This window comes from Oryctolagus cuniculus, chromosome 15 (assembly GCF_051225735.1).
Source record: "Oryctolagus cuniculus isolate XC-2025 breed Fujian yellow rabbit chromosome 15, ASM5122573v1, whole genome shotgun sequence".
NCBI lineage: Eukaryota > Metazoa > Chordata > Mammalia > Lagomorpha > Leporidae > Oryctolagus > Oryctolagus cuniculus.
Window position 1 is genome coordinate 64255522 of NC_142881.1, and position 16766 is coordinate 64272287.

At 39.9% G+C, this 16766-nt stretch overlaps 3 protein-coding genes across 22 annotated transcripts in view; all 3 read right to left on the bottom strand.

The window, feature by feature from the left end:
- Positions 1-2755, bottom strand: part of ANXA7 (annexin A7) — a 40493-nt gene extending 37738 nt beyond the window's left edge. The window contains exon 1 of the mRNA XM_089313486.1: positions 2616-2755. The gene's annotated coding sequence lies outside the window, so the exon portion shown is untranslated. The remainder of the gene's footprint in view (positions 1-2615) is intronic.
- MSS51 (MSS51 mitochondrial translational activator) lies at positions 2544-11657 on the bottom strand. 6 transcript variants are annotated; one of them, XR_016220964.1, is made up of 8 exons: positions 11473-11593; positions 7094-7151; positions 6174-6418; positions 5741-5889; positions 4696-4820; positions 3965-4528; positions 3202-3295; positions 2544-2903 (listed from the first exon to the last, which is right to left on the bottom strand). XR_016220964.1 is itself a non-coding variant. In XM_051823217.3 (7 exons), exons 2-7 carry the CDS (start codon positions 7147-7149, stop codon positions 3195-3197), a joined length of 1236 nt encoding a protein of 411 aa, XP_051679177.3. In that variant the 5' UTR covers positions 7150-7151; positions 11473-11584; the 3' UTR covers positions 3037-3194. The 6 variants fall into 6 exon arrangements, 1 of the variants encoding a protein (XP_051679177.3); XR_016220967.1 differs by having other exon boundaries at positions 6174-6315; positions 11473-11591; XR_016220963.1 differs by having other exon boundaries at positions 7105-7151; positions 11473-11581.
- A 2733-nt stretch (positions 11658-14390) lies between these two features.
- PPP3CB (protein phosphatase 3 catalytic subunit beta) overlaps positions 14391-16766 on the bottom strand; it is a 64123-nt gene continuing 61747 nt past the window's right edge. For 14 of the 15 annotated variants that reach the window (XM_051823060.3, XM_051823062.3, XM_051823061.3 and 11 more), the window contains one exon: positions 14558-16176. In XM_051823060.3, coding sequence (XP_051679020.1) covers positions 15998-16176 — 179 coding nt within the window. In that variant the 3' untranslated portion in view covers positions 14558-15997. 15 annotated transcript variants of the gene reach the window in all.

A 16766-nucleotide genomic window follows, 5' to 3' on the forward strand; every position in this document is an offset into this window, starting at 1 on the left:
AGGATTAGCCTAGTGAGCCGCGGCGCCGGCTACTTTGTAATAAATTTTGAAATTGAGATATGTGAGTTCGCCAACTCTGCAAGCATTTCCATTGAACTGTTTTTAAATAAATTTATTTTTAAGATTTTAAAAATTTATTTGAAAGGCAGAGTTAGAGAGAAAGGGAGACACACACAGAGAGATCTTCCATCTACTGGTTTACTCCCCAAGTCAGGGCTGGGCCAAAAGCTCGGAGCCTGGAGCTTCATCCTGGTCTCCCACGTGGGTGCAGTGGCCCAAGAACTTGGGTCATCTTCCGCTGCTTTACCATGGCATTAGCAGGAAGCTGAATCAAAAGCAGGGCAACTGGGGCTCTAAAAGGCACCCATATGGCACTCCAGCATTGAAGGCTGAGGTTTGTAACCTGCTGCCACAAGGCCAACCCCTCCATTTAACTCTTAATGTAACTTTGAGTATTAGTGATTAAACCCCAGATGAGAAAACTGAGGCTTAGAGTAGTTTAGCTTTCACAGGCATAAAGATGTTGATGGTGGCTCCAAGGTTCATATTCAGGCCTAAATAAATTCAAAGCTGATCAGCAGGCTACACTCCATCCATAATCTAGTCCCAATAAATTTTCCAGACTCAATTTATACAAATCCCCCAAAGTATCCTAAAATGCCCCCTATGCTTTTTTGCCTCCAAACTTCTGTTTCTGTTGTTCTATAGGGAATGCTCTGTTTCCTAAAATCCTAATTCATAATACCCTCACTGTCATTTAGCAAAGTTATCTTTTTTCACTCTACTTCCTTAGTACTTTAGGCTCTCTCATGTTTCTTATTCCATATTACATCTTAAAGTTATCTCTGTAGATGAACCATTTCCCTTCCCAGGAGGTTAAAAATGTTTCATTCACCTTCCTACTCCCCCAAATACACATTACAAAGCCAATGGGGTAAGTACTAAATGTTTTGAATAAACAATGAATTTTAAAATTACCTTTGTAAGAGTGGGCATTAAGAGTGTAAATGTGTGTATTCAAGTGACAGGTTGTGTCTGTGTGTGTCTGTAGCTCATGGCAAGGTTTCAGGAATAAATAGTGAGGGGATGTCCTAACCATCAGTAGGATAAAAGAAGGATGGGGACAGGTGCAATTGTGCACTGGGTTAAGCTGCTGCTTGGGATGCCTACATCCCCTATCAGAGTGCCTGGCTGAGTCCTGACTACTATACACTTCTGATCCAGCTTCCTCTTAATGTACCTAGGAGGCAGCAGTTGATGGCCCAAGTACTTCAGTTCCAGTTGTTCACATCGGAGATGTGGATGGAAGTCCTAACTCCTGGCTTCAGCCTAGCCTAACCTAGCCCTGGTTGTTGTAGACATTTGGGGAGTGAACCAGCAAATCGAAGAACTGTCTCTATCTCTCCCTTTCTCTCTGTCACTCTTTCAAATAAATCAACATTTTTAAAAAGAGACAGAAGGATGACATGAGACAACCATTGTTAAAAGTGGCAGGCCCAGGGCTGGTGCTGTGGCACAGTAGGTTAAAGCCCGGCTGGCAGTGTCAGCATTCCTTATGGGTGCCAGTGTGAGTCCTTAGCTACTCCACTTCTGATCCAGCTCCCTGCTAATGTGCCTGGGAAAAAAAGCGGAGGATGGCCCAGTTGCTTGGGCCGTTGTACCCACGTGGGAGACCAGGAAAAAGCTCTTGGCTCCTAGCTCCTGGCTTTTGATTGGCTCAGCTCTGACAGTTGTGGCCATTTGGGGAGTGAACCAGCAGATGGAAAACTTCTCTATCTCTCTAACTTTGCCTTTCAAATAAATAAAATAAAATAAATCTTAAAAAAACAAAAAGAGGCAGGCCCAAACAGAGAACTGATGCTAATCATTCCCTCTGCAAAAGGGAAACTCCTGAGGTGTTGTTGGTGAAGGTGAGTAATATTTGCCGGCGAGCCAGAAATTAGATAAAACAAATGACTTAGGAAGCCCCAAACCACGTTTATTATGGTAGAAAAGGAGATAACAACTCCAGGATGTTCAGGTAAAGTCTGATATACTCTGGAATATCTAAAATACCAGGGCTGCTCTAGGGTCAGAATTCCCTGAGTGAAAATAGAAAAATGAGACATTTCTCTCAAAAAGCCAGGAAATGGGGTGGGAAGTATCACTAGGTTCCTAAAATCTGTATATGAAAAACATGAAACTTGTATAGCTTAAATTAAAAAGAAAAAAAAAAAAAAGTTGGGAAAAAGGAGAGCTGCCATCCTGATAACTTCCTTTGTGTTCCCAATAACTTCTCTGACTTGTCCATTCTTGCACTCCTTCAAGTCATTAACATATCTCTATTTTTTGCCCCACTGCTGGCTAAGAAGAAAACTTTTTCAGAAGAATAAGGTAATTTTCATTCTTCTCAGTTAGAAAGTGTAACTTCCACAAGGCAATCTTCAACAAACTCTAGGTTCTAGATAAATCATTACCAGGACAAACCCTTTGCCACTAAGTGTAGAATCCACTAGAGGTTACCATGGCTAACGTGTTAGAAATGAGAAACATCATACTGGAGCTCTCATTCAGCTTAGAATCTTTACCTGTACAATCAAAGAGTCTTACAGTAGGTTACAAAGCTGATGACAAACCTAACATCAGTAGCGTCATTTCACTTCCCCATTTTCTAGATGTCTGGTCTGGATCTGGCTCAGTTATTTAAAACCCCACCATCTACTTCCTCTTCCAATTCTTTTTTATCCAACTGGCAGGTGCTGCCAAGAAACATAATATAGTAAGCAGAGCAGTACACTGGCTGCTTGTTGGGGTTGGAATAGACCTGTTCAGGTTTGCGGGATGTGAAAGGGTTAGCTCCACAGGCAATGATGTGCACATCCAGGTCCACCAGAATCTGCAAAGAGGCTGCCAACTCCTGGTGGCTGTAGAGGAGAGAGAAGAAAAATTGCTCTGATTGATTATAAAAGAGATAGAAGAGAAATTACTCAAAAGCATGATACTTTTGTACTCACCAATCCCCAAAATTACCTAAGGCTGGACCAGGCAAACACTATCTTTTAACTAGCACAGGATTTTACTCCAACAGGATAAAAAAGCCATGTGAGAAGGGAAAGCATCCTCACCAGAAGAAGTAAGACAAGCAAGGGTAAGTGAAATGAGCTAATCTATACAAACAAAGAGAGGTGTGAGTCAGAAGTATCACAAATAAGAGGTCAAAACCTGTAAACAGTTATCAGTGTAGGGATCTCATAGTCACGAAGTAGTAGCAAGGTGGGCAGCCAGGCCTCCATCAAATCCGCAGAGGCATGGAAACCTAAGAAACAAAAATGGAAATGGAAATAGGAGAAAGGCTGAGGGATACCCTAACAGCAAGATATTTCATTGTGTCCACTCTAACCCTCAACTTGTTCATCTCTAATAACCATCATCAAAGAATAAATTAAAAAATGGGGCTGGTGCTGTGGCATAGCAGGTAAAGCTGCCACCTGTATTGCCAGCATCTCACATGGGTCCTGGTTAGAGACCCGGGTGTTCCACTTCTGTTTCACAGCTCTCTGCAATGGCCTGGGAAAGCAGTGGAAGATGGCCTAAGTGCTTGGGCCCCTGCACCCGTGTGGAAGACCTGGAAGAAGCTCCTTGCTTTGCATTGGCTCAGCTCCAGCCATTGCAGCCATTTGGGGAGTGAACCAGCGGATGGAAGATCTCTCCCTCTGCCTCTGCCTCTCTGTAACTCTTTCAAATAAATAAACAAATCTCTTTAAAAAAAAAAAAAAAAAAGCCATCATCTACACCACCCCAAGTTCTTTGATGAAAAATTTTGAACCCAGGTATAGTACATATGGAAACTGGTCAACCAAGATCATAATCATATAATCATATTGTATTTAACGAGACCAAATAAATAGTCTTCCAAAGACACAAGAGTCAGGATGGGAAATTCTCATGGGAGTCACCCAGTATTCCCCTGGCCCAAGACTCTTACCTGGATGGAATGCAACTACCAAATCGGGATGGGCTATTTGCCCAGTCTCTACTTTCTCTTCCCAGAAGTCATGATAGAGGCCCCTGTGGCCACTAAGTTGAATTGTGCCAGGCTTCAGGGTCGAAGCTGAAGTGCTCTGTAAAAAGTCAGTAGCCACATCTACACCCACCATGACCACACGAAGGCCAGTGTGTCCAGGAAACATGTAGCCAAGCTCATCATAGTCTCCAGGGCGAGTAAGAAATGTCTCCACGTGGGAAGCACCAACCACATGCACTGTACTTCCTCCAGCCTTCCCAGTATCTATCCTCAAGGTCCGAAGTCCTAGGCCCAGCGTCAGGGGCCGGGACAGGGCATCTGTCAGAAGCCGTTTCAATGAGCCCTGCAAAACATCTGGGTCTGGCCTTGGGCGTCCTACGTTGGCCCACAGGGTGGTCATGGCATGACTACCTATCACAGCATCCAGTGTAGTATCTAACTGTAACCTTCTCATAGAAAACCAGGTATCCCAGTCCTGTACGTCAGCTGGACATGGCCAAGGTCCTGAGGGTAGGACAAAGTCACCTGCAGGACAGAAGGAGTAAGAATTGACTTAAGCCCTCCCTGGCTTCAAAATTCCCTCCTAGTGATCACTAGTCCCTCCACATCAACTTGTAACAACACGCTTTCATACTGCTCTCTAAGCACGATTGTGATGTATATGGCATGGTGCCCCAACACCACCACTTCACCTGTGACCAGAAGCCATTCCATGAGACGGTCCACAGCCACAAGATGAAGCTCTCGACAAACTTTCCTGTGTGCTGGCCAGTCTGACCTCTGGCACTCTGGACCACAGTAATAGACATTTCTGCACCTATGAGAATGAGCCACAGAAATAGATGTTCCTATACTAAAAAGGTTGGGGGTGTCTAAGAAAGGAAATTGATAATTCTCATAACCTAGGAAGAAAGATTAGTGAATGAATAAAGATGCTGCAGAGAAGAATTACCACTGATGCATGAAGTTTGAGGATGACATTTGGTAGGAAGCAATGGGAAAATCATTATTCTCTCAGACTGACACCTCAGTTTCTGTCAGGAACAACTCAATTTTTAAATATCATTAAGAAAGATACACAGGAGTTAGCAGCTGCCCTCTCATCAAGTCATGGCTCAACTCTAATTGCTCTACAACAGATGTGGTTTTACTCCTTAAGTACTCAAAAAGGAGTGGAGATTATATTGTAGTTTCTCCTCTGATCTCCCTATAACACCAAAAATAAGCAGGATTAGAACCCTGTTCTAGGGTCAGCACGGTGGTATAGCAGGTAAAGCTGCCGTCTATGGTGCCAGAATCCCATATGGGCTCCGATTCCAGTCCTGACTGCTCCACTTCTGATCCAATCCAGCTCTCTGTTATGGCCTGGTAAAGCAGTAGAAGATGGCCTAAGCCCCGTGCCCCCACACCTACGTGAGAGACCTTGAAGAAGCTCCTGGCTTCAGATCAGTCCAGCTTTGGCTGTTGCAGCCATTTAGGGAGTGAACCAACATATGGAAGATAGCTCTCTCTGTCTCCACCTCTGCCTCTCTATAACTCTGCCTTCCAAATAAATGAATAAATAAATATTTTTTTTAGAAAACAGAACCCTGTTCTAATCTTTCTGGATCACACAAAATATGGAATGGGTCTGAAGTTATTCTGAAAACACTCGATCTTTCCTCTTGGGATGAGGTCTCAGAACAGGGTCATTTTTTTAATGCCTCCCCTACTAGCCCCATACAAGTCACCTCTTACAGTGCCGGAGGACCTTGGTGTCTGGAAGGCCACTGGGGAGTACTCTACAGTGAGCACAGAATCGAAAGGTGTCCTCCATCTTCTGGAACATTTCTTGAGGACATCGAAATCCAAAGCCCGATACTGGGGTACCCCCATCTACCACCAACCTGCAGAGACAGTGGAGGAGTGGCAATAGGGAAAGAGTATCTCCAAAAGCTCTCATGTCCCCCATCTTGCCTCTATACATTTCCAACTACTCTTATTATCGCCTACTCCCACCATTTCTCATTCAAGAAAATTTTATTTCTTCTATAGGAATAAAACTGGCAAAAGTCAAAATGAGGAAATCCTTCAATGGAAGTACTCCATATTGCCCAAATTATACTCCCACTCCACCTTCTGTAATCACTTTTATGAAAGACATACTTCTTCCATGGAGATGCTCACTCACTTGTATTCTTCATAGCTTTTCATGTTCAGCTTTTGAAGGATCAGCTGCGACAGGCCAGGAACATTATTCTCCAAAGAGAAGAAGCCAAGTGCATCTATACTAGGGCCGGGTTTTGAGAGAGTCAGAGGTACAGAGGTCACATCTGCAGGTGGGGTGACAATCGTGGAAACCACTGATGAGGGAGGTTTCTTATGCCTTCGTCTCCGGGACCGGGGAGCCATGGTCTGTCTAGTGATACCTGGGGACTACACGCAAAACAGACATGGAATGGAATTTTGCAAGCTGGACATGGATGATATGTTTTTATACACTTGGGCTTGCATTTCTCATTCCAGTTTCTCAGACCCAGATTATCAGGAAGATCCAGGTATTGATTTAGTATTTACTGATAACTACTACAAGCAGTTGTGAAAAATAATTATTATATATTATTACATTTTATGTGCTACATATGAAGTTCTATATACAATATGAATATATATGTAAGTAAGTGCATCAAAAGGGTTCTGGCAGGGTACTTAGAAAATTGGTAACAGTGATTAACTGAATAGGAGATAGCCAAAGGGGCCTTTAGACTAACCTATAATGAATGAATTTTTTAGAAGAATATATTCACATGTTATTAGTATACAGTATTTTAACAATCAATGTAAGAAATGAAAAAACAATAGAAGTCTTAGTAGTCCCAAACTACCATCTACTGAAACAGAAATTGCCAATCTAATCTCATTGGTAAGACAAAACATTCATTTTAAAAGACCTATCATCACATTTATAAGCAAGAAACCAATAAGTAGAAATTAAATGCAACATAAAATTAGCACCACATGCTGAATTATATACTCAAAGCCAAGTCAAGCAAACTACTAGCAAAACTGCCTAAGGGATAAGTTTTGAAGTAAAACTAAGACCATACTCACGTACTAGCTACCTGGGACTCTTGTGATACCCTCTTTTCCTTTTTGTCTTCTCCCATGACTTCCAGAAGGGATGAGTAAAAAAATGGAAACACATTGAAAGAAAAAAGCACCCATTCATTCAATATATATTTATTGGTAAACATATAAAATCAGTTTCAACATACAGTATGGAGACAAATATGAAAAACATACATCTCATCTAAAAGTCCTATAGAGAGATTAGATGTAAACTACATGGCTCTATACAAATTCTATTTTTTTAAAAAAAGTGAAACTAAAGCACTAATTAGAGATCAGAAGAAGGGATTCCTTGGAAGACTTATTCTTCCATAAGAAGACTTCATGAAGCAGGTAGTAAGTAAACTAGACCTTAATAGATAGGAATAATTTGAGTACATGGAGAGGGGAAGAAGGAATTCTAAGCACAGAGAAAAGGATGAGCATAAAAATGAAGAGTGGAACACGCTGGGAATTAATAAAATGTAACGCCTTGAGCTTAAATGTAAGTCCAAAGACCTAAACATGGGAGTTAAAATTCTAAGTCTTAGAAGAAAACATAGGAGGAAACTTCATGACAACAATTTCTTCTATATGCCATTAAAATTAAGAAAATAAAAGAAAAAATGAATTGGACTAGATCAAAATTCAAAACTTGTGCATCAAAGGACATCATCAAGAGTGAAACAACAACCCACAGAATGAGAGAAAATATTACAAATCAAATATCTGATAAGGGGTTTATATCCAATATATACATTAAAAAATCCTAACTAAATATGAGAAAACTATTTGAATAAGCATTTTTCTAAACAATATATGCAATATATGTGGACAACAAATTATTGTGAACAATTAGTAAATTAGGAAAATGCAAATCAAAACCACAATAAGATATCATTTTATACCCAGTAGGATGGCTATTATAAAAAAATAGAAAATAACAAACGTTGATGAGAATATGAAATAAGAAGAAGCCTCAAACATGAGTTGCTAGTGGGAATATAAAATGGTACACCCACTATAGAAAACAGTATGGCAGTTCCTCAAAAAGGAATTTCATTTCAATTTTCAAATTCACCCAGTAATTTCATTTTCAAGCATATATCCTGAATAATTAAAAGTACTCAAACAAATTATTATACATGAATGTTCATAGCAGCACTATTCACAATAGTCAAAAGCAAAAAACAACAACAAAAAAAGCTACTGACAGATGAATATTGAATAAACAAATTGAGGAAGATAAATCAATACATATATATTTCCATATGAGTATCATTCAGCTATAGAAGGAAATAAAATACTGAAACATGTCACAGCAAACCTGAAAAATACTGTGCAAAGTTAAAGAAGTCAGATACAAATGTTTTCATGTTTTATGATAACATTTATACAAAATATCCAGAATAGGTAAATCCAGAGACAGAAAGCAGATTGATGTTATCAGGGACAGGGCAAAGAGGAAATGGGGAGTAACTGCTTAACAGTTATGGGGTTCCCTTTTAGGATGATGAAAATGTTTTAGAACTAGACTGTACAATACTATGCATTCATTAAATGCCATTTAATTGCTCACTTTATGAATTTTGTTATATAAATTTTGCCTCAGTTAAGAAAGGAAAGAAAGTGGGCAGTTTGGCCTAGCAGTTAAGATGCAACTTGGGACATCCATATGCCATAGTGGAGCAGCTGGGGTTGAGTCCTAGCTCCCCTGTTGATTCTGGCTTCCTGCTGGTGATGGTGGCAGATGGTGATGGCTCACGTGGTTGGGTTACTGCCACTGACATGCGAGACTGAGATTCACTTTCCAGCTCCTAGCTCTGGCCTGGCCCAACCCTATTTGTTGTAGGTATTTGGGGAGTGAATCAGTAGATGGCAGATTTCTCTCTCTCTCTCTCTCTCTCTCTCTCTCTCTCCTTGCCTCTCCTCTCCTCTCCTCCCCCTCCCCAGAATAAAAGAATTTCAAAAGGGAGGGAGAAAGAAAGAGAGAGGCAGAGAAATCCACAGATTGAGAGGCTAAAAAGCAGAGCTGGTCCTCGAACCCAGGTACTCTGATATGGAATATAAGAGTCCAAGCAGAGGCTTAACAGGAGTTTCACTCACCCATCCATCCATTCTTTTAATGTATCTCCCCTTATCCCATGGTTGAATGGTTTTTAGAGTCCACAAAAGAGACTACTAAGCTCAATCGTGTACCATATCCTCTACAATATCACCAATGAACAAGACATTGGACCTAATGATACCATATTATCATAGGGTTTAAGGGACATGACCCTTACATTCCTTAAAAATGAATGGGGGCCAGCACTGTGGTATAGTGGGTAAAGCCACAGCCTGCAGTGCTGGCATCCAATATGGCCACTGGTTCGAGACCTGGCTGCTCCACTTCTAATCCAGCTCTCTGCTGTGCCTGGGAAAGCAATGTAAGATTGCCCAAGACCTTGGGCCCCTGTACCCATGTGGGAGACCAGGAAAAAGCTCCTGGCTTCAGATTAGCACAGCTCTGACCATTGTGGCCAACTGGGTAGTAAACCAGTGGATGGAAGGCCTCTCTTTCTCTGCCTATCCTTCTCTTTCTGTGTAACTCTGACTTCCAAATAAATAATCTTTAAAAAAAAAAAAAAAAAAGAGTGATGGGACGCCTTTGGATCCCATTTCCAACATCTGACCTAACTTAATCCTCTGTTTTTCCTTCGCAGTCTTCAGCACACAGCAATAACTAATTACATATACAATTAAAAAGTGGTGCCCTCCACTTTTAACCACCCCCATTCTCAATGCATTTTCAGAATTACTATCATTCTAGAAAAGCATTTATTTATCTTTTCTGTCTACCTACTCCCTTCAGGCAATTTAACAGCTTCTTAAATCTTGAAAGGACGATTTTTTTTTTTAGGACAGCAAGTCTTCAGTTGGGGTAGTTTTCAGTTGGGTAGCCTTTTTTTTCTTTTTTTTTTTTTTTAAAGATTTATTTTATTTATTGATTTGAAAGACAGAGTTACAGAGAGAGGTCGAGACAGAGAGAGAGAGGTCTTCCATCTGTTGGTTCACTCCCCAACTGGCCGAAACGGCCAGAGCTAACCGATCCAAAGCCAGGAGCTTGTTCCGGGTCTCCCACGTGGGTGCAGGGGCCCAAGGACTTGGGCTATCTTCTACTGCTTTCCCAGGCCACAGCAGAGAGCTGGATTGGAAGAGGAGCAGCCAGGACTAGAACCGGTGCCCATGTGGGATGCCGGTGCTTCAGGCCAGGGCTTTAACCCGCTGTGCCACAGTGCCAGCCCTGAATGAATATTTTTTTCATGGTTATGGAAACAAGTATCTTTGAGACAACTTTAGGGTCTTAAATCTCAGGAGTTACAATAAATATCTTCTGTATGTTAAACCATAGCCTTTTTGCTACAGTGGGAGCCAGTTATGATTAAAAAAGGTCTGCTTCGCTTAGCTGCATTTTCAGAGAGGTCTCTAATGCAAAATTAATTCTTGGATATGGGCATTGGCTGAAATGTCTGGAAATGAAAAACAATGGTGGTGAAATCGCTAAGTCACAGTCTCATCTGTGTCTAGAGCATATTCATGATCCATGGTACAAATAAGCTTGCTTCCTGGCAGGAAGATAAGAAGGTGGGAAGAAGTCAAGTTTTGGCATTTGGGTCTGCACACACATATATCATCATCAGGTTCATGTCTGAGTTTGTGTACCCTAGAACCAGACATAGCTTCCTTGGCTCCAATTTTCCTGCAAAAATCACTGGCCTTCTCCAAGTTCAAAGGGTGTAGATGTAGAAACACAAAAGGGGGGGGGGGTTAGGAAGAGGACAGGAGAGAGATAAAAGGGAGATGCCTAACTGCGGTAAGCTTTCAGAACTTTCCAGAGTTCAATCCACCCTACCTAGAAAAGAATCACTGTAAAAATTTTTTCTAGTCACTCCCAATATATGAGAAAGAAAACACTAACACCACAGACTAGAGGAGAGGAGCCATACATTTCATGGCCTAGGAAAACTCCATCTCCAAATTACAAACCACAATACTAACCAATTCCCAGACCCAGATATCCCCTTTTTCTCCATCCTTGCCACCCGAAGCCCAAAGTTTCACCTAATACAGTAATTTTCTCACTATTTTTAGACCAAGAGGGCCCACCTAATTTTCTCTAATTCATGAGCAAACTGGAAACATCTCTGGAAAAAGAAAAGGGAGAGTAAAGATGGTCACTGGGAATCCTCAAAAAGGGCAAAGAAAAAGAAAAACTACATTAAGGACATTGCTATTATGACCACATTCATCTGCTTAATCAGTGATTAACACTTCCCAGGGTGCTAAATACTTTACTCAATTATAAAGCAAGCAAGCAGGTCGATGGGAAAGTAACTTACCCTGCTAAGCCCTCGGCTTCCTTCTTTCTCTTTCCTCCAAGTGAAGTGAGTGTTTGGTCTCCTCAAATCTAGGTTGTGGCTCACTTGCAGCTGTCCCTTCATATCAGTTTCCTCTGCAAGCTGCTGAAATGCTGGGTCTCAGTGATTAAGTGTGCCCTGCCAACCAGACAGACAAGGCTAAAGTCTCCCTAATGAGGCAAGTAAGGACCTGGCCCCCTGCCTGAGGACTTCTCTCTTTCTGATCCTCATTCTCTGCCAAAGGGGCTAAAGACTGTCAACACTTTCAAACTCACCAAGGCCAGGGCAGGCTCAGGAAAGACGAAACCTACTGCTTCCTGGACTTCTCTCACTCAAAGCAGCATTTCTGCTCTCACTTTACAGCTTCAGACAAAAAGCCTTGGGATTAGTCCAGAAGTCAATATTTGGTTAGAAAGGATATGCACTTAGCCCAGAGGTACAGGAGCCCCTGAAGTCCCTGTATAGAATCTAGACTCAAGAAGAGTTCCCCCAAGCCCAATGTCCTTTTGAAACATATCAAACACTGCACAAACAGAACTCAACATTGCCCAACCTAAGCTATTGTACAATTATAATAACCCAACAAAGGACAGGAGAAACAGTAATTTATTAGTACAGAATTCAATCAAACTCTAGGGAGAACATACAGAATTAATTTGTAAAATTCACTTTCCTGAAAAGAAAACAAGGTATTCTCTTAAGCATCCTCAGACAGATTCCACCTGTTTGTTTATTTCAAAAGAAGAATAAATGTTTCTGGAACATTAAAGTAAGCAAGACTAACATTTTTGTTAATGACTAAACATGCATACTACTTTCAGGAACAAAAAATAGAAAATAATCAACTCAGTGCACCCTCTTATTCCTTCTTGTAATAGATACTGATCTTGGAAATTCAATTCCACATTCCTTAGCTTCTTTCCACTAGCTCAAGGACCTATCAGAAGTTGTTAGGGCAGTGGTCTTACACGAATCTAAGACCTGATTTTCTCCTTACATCTGGCCCTAGCTGTCAACTTACCTGCCTCGACGAGCATCATACAACCAGGAGAACCACCTGCACTGAGGTCCTGGAATGTGGCAAATCAAATCCCCGTAAGAACAGATGCAGAGAACGGATTTCAAAGGAACCCCCAAACTGTAGAAACCATAAACTATAAGCAGGGAAGGTGGAAGAAAAGTGTTAAGGATTCAGTGAAATATTATTCAATATTATTTAGAGTAGCTGTGGAAAAAGGAAAATCAGTTGCAATGGCAAAAACCCAAATAAGAGTAATTGATTCTGAGCAAAAATTTCAGATCAGCATAAATTTAACTGGCTTCAAAATTTAAACATGAACCTATGAATTATGAACTATGATGTTTATGAGTTCTGTTAATAATGATTTAACTGAAGAAAGTATAGAAAGTCAGAGAGTGACTTTTCTAATTCAGAAGAGTCATCTTTCAATACAAAAGGAAATGATATATAGAAAAAATTTCATGTTGAATATTAATTTATATTTCACTATCACTAACATGATAGGCATTTAAAATGACAACCTGGAAAGATCTGATCTTTTCACAATTTGTACTCTACTCATCATGAGTTGCATTAAAAATAATTTAACAAATGGTTTGCTGTGGAACTAATTATGAAGAAAGACTAGGAATAGGTTCCCATTCAACAGGTTAGGAAATGTTCTTTGTAGTGACAGGTGATATTCTACGATTCTTTAAGTTCACCACTTTCTCTGAGTTCTACTCCTTTCTCTTACTCTCCATTTTTACTATTAAACCTTAATTCCTCTAGTTTGCTAAGGTCTATCCGTGATTCCTACAAACACTGTATGAGGGTACTTCAAAAGCTTCATGGAATTAAAAGAGAAGTTTAGGGGCAGGTGTCTGGCTTAGCAGTTAAGATGCTTGTTAGGACACCCAGGCTCCACATCAGTGCCTGCATTTGACTTGCTGGCGAGATCCTGATTCCAGCTTCCTGCTAATAAAGACTCTGGGAAGCAGTGATGACTCAGTAGCTGGGTTCTTGATATCCATGTCGAGACCTGGATTGCGTTCATGGCTCCTAGCTTTGACTTCTGTCCCCCAAGCACTTGGTGAGTGCACAGGCAGATGGGAGGGCATGCTTGTGTGTGCTCTCTCTCTCTGCCTCCCAAATAATTTTTAAAAGGTAAGTTTATTATGGTAAAAAATTTAAGTTATGCATAGTTTTTTCACAATATGCATTTTCCATGAACTTTTGAAGACCCCTCATAGAACTTTATGATGAACCTAGCACTAAGGAAGTTCCTGACACCTAATAATGCTAGTTAGGCTCTTAAATATGCATAACTTTCATAAGCAGTAACATCAAGAAGAATCTCTAAGGTATGAAGTACATAACTTTAGAGGTAGTTCATGAACTAGTTTGCAAGTTAATGTGATAATAGTAGAAGCTGTAATAATCAACAATTTGAGAAGCTTTGTTTGTTATCTGGAATGAGGTAAGTATAATTTGATTTAAATTAATGCTTTATAATGTGTGCCACTGTAATTATTGTTGAGAATTAAAATTATTACATAATTACATTATTATAAAACTAGTTACAAAATGTTGAGAAACTCATCCTAATCTCCCTCAATTTGCCAAATCCTATATTTATTTTGATTATGGCAAAGAATAAAGAACAGGATGGGAGAAAAATACAGTCTCATTAATATTTTTTCTTCTTATTGTTAAAAAACACCCAATAATTTCCCAACACCACTGTAATAAAACTCTACACAATAATATATTTTTTAAAATAAAAGTTAAAGAAAATAGTGATTTCTTAAATATTAGGTGTAGGGGGCCTACAGTAGGTATCCAAAGTTCCTCGAGTGCTCAGCTATTAATGCTCACATAAGACAAATGTAACAAAGAGTTTTTTAAAAAGCAAAATTTATGAAGACAAGAATTCATCAAATCACCATGCACTGTTCACATGATAATCTTCTCTGAAGGATATTCCAGCTCTATTAACAAGATTTTTTGATTTGCATTAAAAGGTCCAATCATACTTCATCTCCCAAATAAAACCCAACACAGAGATAGGAGCAGCGGCCCATGCATGGAATTTATTGTGTGCTACTGTTTATAAAATATTCAAATAGTCCTGCACATGCATAATATTTCCAACTTAGACAGGAGACCATACAGGGTGCACTTTCTGGCAAACAAAACAATAGATGGTTCCGCTGCCTGGAGCTCTGAGTTGTATTCCAGGGCATGAGGGAAGCAGGCCACCAAAGTATAGGAAAATATCAAATTACAGTGGCAATCAATACAGGTCAATAATTGTGAAAAATGAGCACATGGTTCCATTTAGTTTAACCAAGCAGTTCTGTAACTATCAAAACTAAAATTTCAACATGCAGTCTTGACTTTTAGGCTTCCACTAACATCTGAATGATTGAAAAGAACCATTGCTTCTAGGCTGCACTGCTTAATCAAAAACACCTCTGGAACATTTAAAAATTTCCTTTGCATTAAAACATAAAAATGATAGAAAGCCAGCAGTAAATCACCCTGGTGGCTATTTAAGCAACTTGAGTACTCACAATAAACTAAAATTTCTCATAACATCTAGGTAACCTATACATGTCGTACCTGTACATCATAGGTCTATATATTAAATATTTGTAAAATGAAAACATGCATACACAAAATACGTCAAGTTTTACAGACATGATTTGAATTAAAATTTACTTTGACAATGTACAAACTTCTTTTAAAGTACCTTAAATGAGTAATTCTGTAATTCTTCATAATTTTGAAATTTAGAGGTTTTCTTCTTAAATCTCTGGGGTGTAAATCTCAAAAGATCTGGGCAAAGAAGATTCTAAATTAGCTTTTGGATTTGTGTTCAAGTAAGGCATCTGCCTAGAAATTGGTTATGCATTCATAATTGAAAAATACCAAGACTATGTTACAGAATTAGCCACATTTAAGAACAATAGACCTGAGGTCAGCATTTGTATAAACGCCAACTGGGTTTCTCACCATTTTGCCTACAATTCAAAATACAGCTAGTAATCTCAGAAATGTATTTTAAGACCATGCTAATTCATCCTTTAAAGACATTTCATGGAACAAAAAAAGTCCACATTAGCTCTTAAGATTGCATTTGAATTATGGTTGAAAAAGAAAATCTATTTCTACTTAGGGGGGGAAAAAGAAATCTCATTTGTAAACTTAAATGTGTGAACCACAAGCATAAATGGAGGAGTAGATGCCCTCCACTGGAAATTGCCCCAAGCCCCTTGCTCACTGCTCTCCACCTTGGCAGCGATGACCCAATCTTTTCAGATAGCACAACATGTCCCAGGGCCCTCAAAGCCTCCATCCAGGAAGGGGGCTGGGGTCTCAAAAGCACAATGGTTTTTTCAGAGGGACTGTGACATTTACAGTCAGCTTGGCCGACCCCTCCAGCTCCTCGGGTGATCTGTCCATTTGGGGCCCGAGATGTGAGAGTCCCTGGGAAGCCGTTGGTCACTGGGCATTATGGTTGCCAGTCCCGTGGTTCTCAGTGGCATGTGCGGTGTTCAGAGAATTGAAACCATCTTGCTGTACAGCATCTTTCCGGGGTGGCATTCTCTCATTGATCCTATCCAAACCCTTTGCCTCTTCAAAACTGCAGATTCTATGTGGTGGAGAGAATCCTCGTATTGCTTAACAAAATGCAAATTTGATAAGTCAGTAATTGAGAAATGTTTCTGAGATTTCAAAAACATAATTAATGAATTTTAAGAAGAGAGAAATTAGCTGTAAATAGGAACACTTAAATCTTACTTTAACTGAATCCTATCCCCACATCATTCTTTCCCTTAAAATGTGAAATGTTTAAACCTAAATATAAACATGATAGTTTCATAGATGACAAGTATTAATATAGCCTTAAAAATACACCCACGAAAATAATTCTTCCCTGTTCATAAAATCAATTTTCAGGCAATAGTCTGAGGGTCTTAGTTTGATTTCTATACCAATTATCTCTTATCTCAGACTCTAAAATCAACAGTGACTATCACAGTTAGGGAACAACAAGAATAGGGGCAAGTGAGGAGGCTAAGCAAGGTTAATCCTCAACATACAAATTTGTACGAAGAGCGTGGGAGGAGAAAGAGGTAAAGGTAAATTAAAATTTAGTAAATCACAACTATCTTGGAGGTCGAAGTACCATCACTCTATCACCACCAATATGAAATGAAAAAGGTGGGATATGCCTCCAGGAGTTAGATCTGTTTGGCTAATAACAAAA